An 8,105-nucleotide genomic window follows, 5' to 3' on the forward strand; every position below is an offset into this window, starting at 1 on the left:
TTGAGAAGAAGGCTGCTTCTTCTGTTCCCACCCCAGGCACTATTATATACATGTGGCTAGGGTCATGTGGAGGAAGCCACGTCATCTCCGCACACAGCCGCACCTCCCTGGGTGTCTCTGCAGAAGATCCCGGAGGTGGCCACTCAGTAGGCGGGGGTGTGCACGGCGCATGCAGTGATCAGGGGGGGCGGGGTTAGGTATGTAGTGGTACATAGAGAAAGGGAAATCGACCGTAGAATAGAAATAGAAATAGAGATAGGGAGAAAGGGGAAAGTGGGGGAGGAGAGACGGGGAGTGATAGTGGGGTAGTGCAGTACGGTGCAGGGTGCGGCGTGGGGTCAGGCGGGCGTGCCCTGACAAAGAGTTCATGTCCGATCATCTACTCCGAAAACCAGCGCGCGACACTTCGCTACGACGACTGGTTCACTATGGCAGTGGCAGTGCCCACCGGCAAACCCTGAAACAACTCTTGGGTCTCAAAAAGGAATCTCCTAGAAGCACCAAACCCACCCCCCGCTCCTTCACTGTCTTTTACACCATGGACTCACCCACAGATCGTGCAACAGACACTAGGACACCTTCCGCTGAGCATATAAGGGTTCAGAGTGAAGTGACTTGGAACCGACATGCTTGCTGGTTCCAAGCTGAGATTGCCGAGTTTCTGCTTCGCAAGCCAAAGCAGAATTTAGTATCAACAGCTGCAACAGGGACAGGGAAAACCTACACTTTTTTCCTCCCAGCCCTCTTTGAAAAAAATAACCTGGGAGTCTCTTTCATCATTGTACCACTGAAAAAACTGGCGGATCAGCATGTAGAAAGTGCCAAGGATTTAGGGCTCACTGCAATAGCACTGGAAGCGATGACGATAAACAAGGAAACCATCAAGGCACGTATTTATCGATAAATGATTGGTTATGCATTTATGGTTATGTTATGTTACTCATCAAGCAGGAGATCAGAAATGGGAAATACCGGTTTGTCGTTCTAGGGCCCGACTTACTGCGAGGGAATCTGCTTAGACCTCTGTGGATGAACAACATGTTCATTGATAAGATTAACCGTATTATTGTGGACGAGGCACACTGTGCAGTCCAGTGGCTGTCATTCCGAGCAGCATATAGAAACTTTATTCCTACCTCCGAAATAGATGCCAATGGTATCTAACTTCTGCCACATTGGACACTCATGTGTGCAGGAAATTATTGTCAGAAATTGGCTTGGACCCTTGCTATAGCACTTACAGCAGCAAGACAACCAAATGGATGCATCGCTCCAATGACCGTCCAAACCTCCATTACTGTGTCTGCCAAATGCAATACAGCAAAGAATCATGTAATGACCTCGGATTCCTTATCCCGCCTGGCCTAAAAGAATCTGATCCCCTCCGATTCCATTTCTCATGTACTGTGAATCCCGGAGTGATGGCGAGCGCAGTGCCAACTTCCTGAGGTCGCGAATTTGTGCATCCCTCCAAGAAAAGGTTGTTTGGGTTCATTCCAGGATGTCTGATGGACACAAGTTGAAGGTAGTCAACTTGTTTAAGGAAGGGAAACTCATTGGACTTATGAGTACAGAATCATTGGGACTGGTCTGAATTCTCATTGTATTTCTTGCATTGCATATCTGATTGAGATCAAACAGGGCCACAATCTAGCAAATGTGACTCGTTTGGTTCAGTTTGGTCCACCAGATAATTTAAACACGTTGACTCAGCGCTCTGGAAGAGCTGCTCGGAATCCAGACATTTCGGCAGTTGTTGTTCTTCTTGTGCCAAAAGACTACCTTGAGCCAACACGCCGCCAGCGAGAGGAGAGGGCTCTAAGGTCAGCAGAGAGCCGGAAGCGGAAGAGCAATGCCACAGTGACCGAGCAGAGACAAAGGGACAAGTGACGAAAAAAACTCCCAACAGAAAGCCAAGTTGATGTTGCCACTCCCACCGAAAATCAAGAGTTTGATAATCAGTTACTTGAACTGCATCGTCCAGATCCAGCATTGCCACCCAGGATCGATGTATGGCCTACTAGTGACATTGGCCCTGATCCTCTACTTGAAATTGCGGGTGTTAACGACAAGGAGAAACAACCTCCCAACCCAGTGGAGGAGTGGGAAGAGTGGGGCGATTTGACATTCACCGATCTTGAAGCACTAATTGACGATGCTGAGAAAGGCGATGATGGGTTGGCAGGGATGTGGGAGGGTAATCATAGTTTGGCAAGTGTGGCGAGTGGACAAGCTGTGGCTGTGGCGAATAGACAAGCCGTGGCAAGTGGACAAGTGAGTAAGTGGCTCACACCGATATTTAGACATGGATACTAATGTCAGTGACCATGCAATGAAGCGGCTTGGCAAGGTGGCCTGCACCAAGATTTAGACCTCAACCAGATTGGCATGATGCCACCTTTGAAGGCGCCCGAGAAGAAGACCTGCAGAAGAAATCCAGGGCACCGTGCGAACGTCGACCCTGGATTGGATGCCTTCATCAATGCCCAATGGCTCCCGAAAGATGACCCTCGCCATGGATGCCGGAGGAAAGTGCTTGAGGTGCACTTCGGTAATGACTGCATCTGTACGTAAGGTTATGTTGTTGGCATGTGCCCTGCAACTCAATTCTTATGTCAGCGAAACCCTGTTCGTGTTGCAAACACTGTGATTTGCACAAGCCCGTGACTTGTTGCGATCTCCATACCCCCAGTCTTGCTGCCCCTATGTTCCATCAAGAACTCGTGGAGCCACCCTCCAAGTGGCACCCTCAGCATGTGAAACCCAACTACATAAAGGATGTCAAGCGGTCTGCTCAGCTCAGCCGCACACTTAAGGACTGGAGAAAAGACAAGTTTTCTCACCGTTATCCCAGGCATCAAGACAACTTGTGGATAGGCGACTGGGCAGTACTTGGGGACTCAATTATTGACGATATTGTGTACCATGCGAACTTCAACCGACTGTCAACTCCCCAAGACTTTACACAACTCATTGACTGGGAGGAGCGAGGCCGCTATGCCTCCATGTTGTTACCGATCATTCTTAGAGTTTTCCCCCTTCCCACATCACTGCTTTCTCAGCCTCAACCACCTGCTCAGCCTTCCACTTTAATGGAATCTGGGACTACCCTTCCCCTTCGCATGAAAAAGTGTGGTAACTGCAGCAAACATGGCCACAATGGTGAGATTCCTTAGTCACTCCAACATGTTTAACGCTCATTGTTTCTCTGCTAGCTCATACTTGCCCTGAGCATTGCAAGGCTTGTAATCAGCCAGGTCATCCCAGTAAGTAATACGAGCTTCTATATACAATCATAATAGGTTAACATTGTTTTTAGAGACATGCTGTCCAAACAAGGAAAATTCCGCCACTCGCTCTGACTTGACCATCCCACATTGTCAAACATCCAAGTCATCCACCTCAATTTGGTAAGTCTCATAAGTCTCATCCGTTGATTCCAGTTGACTTATGTTGCTTGATCCTCGCATTGTGCCATGTTGGAATAGTTTGAGACCTTTCTGAATGTGGTCTTCTATTAGAGTACGTGAAGTGCGTTCTTTTACGTATTTGTGAGGACAAAGGTTACGAAGTTCGCGTTGGATAGCAACTAATCTGGATTCTATGTCAGGAGTTGCATGGTGAAGGGTCTTGTCGGGTATGTGGTAATCCTCCTCAACATCTTCAATGCAGGTTCGATAGGCCTGAATTATCGACGACTGACTAACGATGTATTCTATTGTTTTTCCAGATTGTCATATCCATACAATCCTGACCTCCGCTCCGGGCTCCCGGAACTCCGAACCTGACTTCCGGAGTCCTACTTCCCTTCCATCACCTTCTCCTTGCCTACTCCCAAGAGGTTATCCCACCTCCGGCTCCAACACCACCTTCGGTCCGACTCCAGAACATTCCGGGTCCGACCCCAACCTCGACACCTTCCAGACGAGTACACAACACCTATGCTCCCGACTCCGGACCTCCGCTCCGGAATCCTGTTTGCATCTCCGTCTCCGGAACCTCCAGTCTTAGCTCCGACCTCGGACTTTGACCCCACCTCCGCTTATACCCATTGTATTGGTTAGCTCATTCCATTTAATTACATTTGCCAATATTCCGGAGTTTAACCTCCGAGTTCGGACTTTCCAGACTTACTCCGGACCTTGCAACTATTGCATTGTCCATTTCAATTCCGCTATTCTCCCTCATTCCTATTTGGGCTGCTGCTTCCTTTCTATTCAGTCAGCTAGCCATTCCCCACTCCCAACCTCCTTCCTTCCTCCTTGGGCCTTGGCCCTTCATTCCTCCTTTGAGAAACACCATTGAGTCAAACCCTTGACCCTCGGTGTTGTTCCTCTTTCCATCTCCCTTTGTCTCCTTTCGTCCTACCCTCGCTCCTTTTGATTCCGGACCCCTCCTTATATACAATGTACATAGTAACTTGTAACCTCAGTCCGAAATCGACCTGAATTCCCCCCAAGAGACTTTCCCTCTGCTAGATCCGAAATTAGGGACCCCCAGGACAACCAGCAATGGCACAGCGCTCCACCTGAGTCACTGAGGCCGAGGTCCTTCCATGCTAAGTCTCCGATTCCACTCCGGAGTCATCCGAATCCGACAGTTCTAACACAGATCCTGTGCCTGAGTAGACAACCTAGATGCATGTACCACGATAAGTAGTCCCAAAATCATTATTCATTTCACCTGCACCTTCATATAAAGATTCATTAATTCCACTTGCCAGTCAATTGCCTGGAATCCCCCCCTTTCCCCGAGGGGTTACACAACCAGCACTTCTTAATGGCTTCTTGAAGTGGTTGTGGGTAATGTTGCAATCTGGAGAGAAACTTTGAAAGGTATGTTGCGTACTTATGTTTTCCACTTGCTTGGAAGAGTGGGACCCAGAATGTAAGGACATCGATTATCACATTGACCATTCCTGTTATGGGAATGGACCTAGAATCTTATGGTCCGTGACTATAGACAATCAAACCTTAGCCCCTTCAACTTTATTTCTTTGTCAAACCCCATGCCAAGCTTTCCCACTGGGTTTTGGTGCTGGCTGGGGGATTTGTTGAGTTTCAAGGGACTTCCTTTGACCATTATGATTTTTATATTAGATAGTTAGAAGTCATATGATGTATAAGGCAGATGCCGGAACTGTTCTCATTATCAAATACATAACCCACAAACCCTGTACCGCAATTGTAACATCCTCACCATTGTGTCACCACTGTAAACTCAACCTGTAACCCTGGAACCATGTCCACCTCCCTATTCCTCCTCTCCATGACAAAACCGCAGCGAGGAGGGCATTCCCACGCCCAACCTCCTGCTGCCCACTCCCACCAGTCCACCGGGTGGTTGAGTGGTTACTCCCATCCAACCAGAAGTTCCCTATCAGGAACTGTAGCCTATCCCACCTCCTCAGGAGAAGGATACGGTCCAGGCAGCTCCAGGATGCCTGGCCACACACCCATGGGTCCCACTTCCCACGGTCACCCACTACCATGCACTGGTCCACCAGCCCGCTTTCCCCAACAACTCCCGCTACCGGTACGCTCCCATGAGCGCCAAGTCACCGATAACCACCAACTGGGTGACTCCCTTTGGGAGTCCCAGTATCCCTCACTACCGGTACGCTCCATTGAGTGCCAAGTCACCGCTAGCCGAACACTCCCAGCACACCCGCTACCGGCACGCTCCCAGGAGCGCCAAGTCCCCGTTAGCAGACAGCCAGGTGGCTCCCTCAAGGAGCCCACATCATACTCGCTACCGGTACGCTCCCAGGAGCGCCAAGTTACCGTTGGCCGACACACAGGTTGTACTTCCATACACTCATCCTATTCCGCTCTCCCTCCGATGGCTACGCAGCCACCTCCATTAGTGAGCCGAACGGCTCAGGTTGGGTTCCCCGGAACCCATTCCTGTAACAATTCCGTAGTTCATTGCGCTGTAGGAGAAATAACGGTCACACTATGGAAATATGCCAGATAAATCACAAAACCCCATACGACAAGTAGATATGAGAAAATAGAAGGACCTGAATTTTAATGAATTTTTACAAATTATTATGACTATACGCGATAAATTGAAAGAAAGAAAATTAGGAAAAATACTTCAAGCTTAGCATCAACAAGACGGAATTCTCGGGGGAATTTATACCAAATATTAAAGAAAGAATTAGGACAATCGACCAAGATTTGACTATAGAAACAATCAGAGAACCTCCACGGAAACTACTTTCCCATGTCTGCACATGTAGCCAAGGATGGAAGTACCACAGAACAAGGATTCCTCAGGAACTAATGCAAAATTCAAAGTCGTGTTTATAATAGGAAATGTAGATGTCCCCCAAATGGACCCAATGAAAGTAATTACAGGGAAAACTATCCATAAACGACAGAGATATTACTAAAACTCCTGCAAAACGAGGACAACGTTTTAAAAGCAAGCGCGAAGGCTAACCAGTAACGACCGAGACGAGCTTGATAGCCCATTAGGAAGGAAGGGATCTAATCTTAATCCACCCAAATTTTCATAATAAAAGGATCATGCATTAATGAGATATCCAATAACGGGAATAGCGACATCCAAAGTCCAAGCTCAGGGAAAAGACGATGTTTGCATAGGATCCATAATTACAACATACAACGAAATTTACACGGAAATCATGAAAAATAGTGAACTATAGTTATGCAAATTTTCAGCCCAAATGGTCCAGTCGTTGTGAAGTTATACCCATGATGGGAATATAGAAATCCGCATCATGTTTAATGACACATGAGGGTGGCAATGCAAAGGGAACCGGCTGTCGGAACCGAGATCCGCACTTTGGCAGATCGCGAAGACCAATTTCCATCCAAATAAGGAAGAGCCCGGTCAAAACAAAGCATGGAAAGTGCAAAACAACCTTAGATCATGAGGGAAAAATCTGAAATAAATCACAGAAGCCCATATGAAAGATATAAACACCCGTGCATATCATAAATCCCGAACAATTAAACAGAAACAGCGCCTGCATACGAACGACTATGGGAATGATGCACATGATTACTGAATGTGCGCGTGAACTTTTTCTAACTCGACAAATACCAGGAAATAGAACACAACTTTAGTACCATTGGAAAGGTGGGAATAAATGAAAATTTATGATACCAAGAACGTGAGAAACCATCTAGAAATGAATGAGATACAAGGACATGAAGTTAGAAACCTGATAACGCGTGGGAAGACAGCTTCAAGAGGTCCAGAGCCCTAAATAAAATACATAAAAATATGATATCTTCGAGGACGACCTACTATAACAATGAACAATACATATGGAGGATTAGGATGTGATAATACAAGGGGGAATCAGGGAAGATGAACGAAATCCACGAAAACCACTAAACTACGACAGACCATGGCGGGAATTTTAGGGAACAATATTCTAATGAAGTGGAGAGCTATAATACATTCGTTTGAGTAATTCTTGACTACTAGCAACTTTTTCTTTTGGTTTTAAACCTGAACAATTCACTCATTTACCAGTCTCATTTTGACTAAATGTCACTGAATAAAAATGGAATAAATCAGCTGGAGGTCTCAGCGCAGCCGCACGCATAGTAATGCGAAGTTTGAATTCAGAATCACCGAGTCATAGCAAATTTAATGGTAAATATGAGGAATTTGAAATAGGAAAACTGCAACAAATGCAGTGCAGTCAAGTTTAAATTAACCATTAAAATAGCTTAGGTGAGGAAGGACAATAAGGATTCTAGGTGCAGTCTGACCACAGTAAAGCCCAGTAGAACTATAGCGTGAAAATTTCATTTTTTTATTCAGTTTGAGAAAAATACACTGTAAATAAATCCTGTAAATAGGAGGTAGAGCGTGAAAAAGGAAGGCGACCCAAGGAGTATAAAAGGGAGACCCTTTCTGCGACTTTTTGCCCCCCTCAGAGAAGTAAGAAAATAGAGTATTATTTTTCTCAAGCATTTCTGGTTGTCACTCCAGTGCGAAAAAGTGATATACAGTTAAGATTGCCACTGTAGTAAAAAGCAGCAATTAAGGAGAGAAATATTAAGTAGATATTTCAACAGGAGAGCTGGTTAACACTCCAGATTTCAAAGTGTAAACACAAA

The 8,105-nt window shown here is 46.3% G+C and overlaps 1 protein-coding gene across 1 annotated transcript; it reads right to left on the reverse strand.

Moving 5' to 3' along the window:
- Window positions 1-3,380: 3,380 nt before the first annotated feature.
- EI90DRAFT_2912707 (uncharacterized protein) lies at window positions 3,381-3,722 on the reverse strand (the record flags this gene model as incomplete). Its single annotated transcript, XM_039054473.1, has 1 exon — window positions 3,381-3,722. A coding segment is annotated over one exon (342 nt), but the record flags the coding sequence as incomplete, so codon positions are not given.
- Between the last annotated feature and the right edge of the window lie 4,383 nt (window positions 3,723-8,105).

Source organism: Cantharellus anzutake, assembly GCF_015039405.1.
Source record: "Cantharellus anzutake strain C23 chromosome Unknown EI90scaffold_12, whole genome shotgun sequence".
In the NCBI taxonomy this organism is placed as follows: domain Eukaryota; kingdom Fungi; phylum Basidiomycota; class Agaricomycetes; order Cantharellales; family Hydnaceae; genus Cantharellus; species Cantharellus anzutake.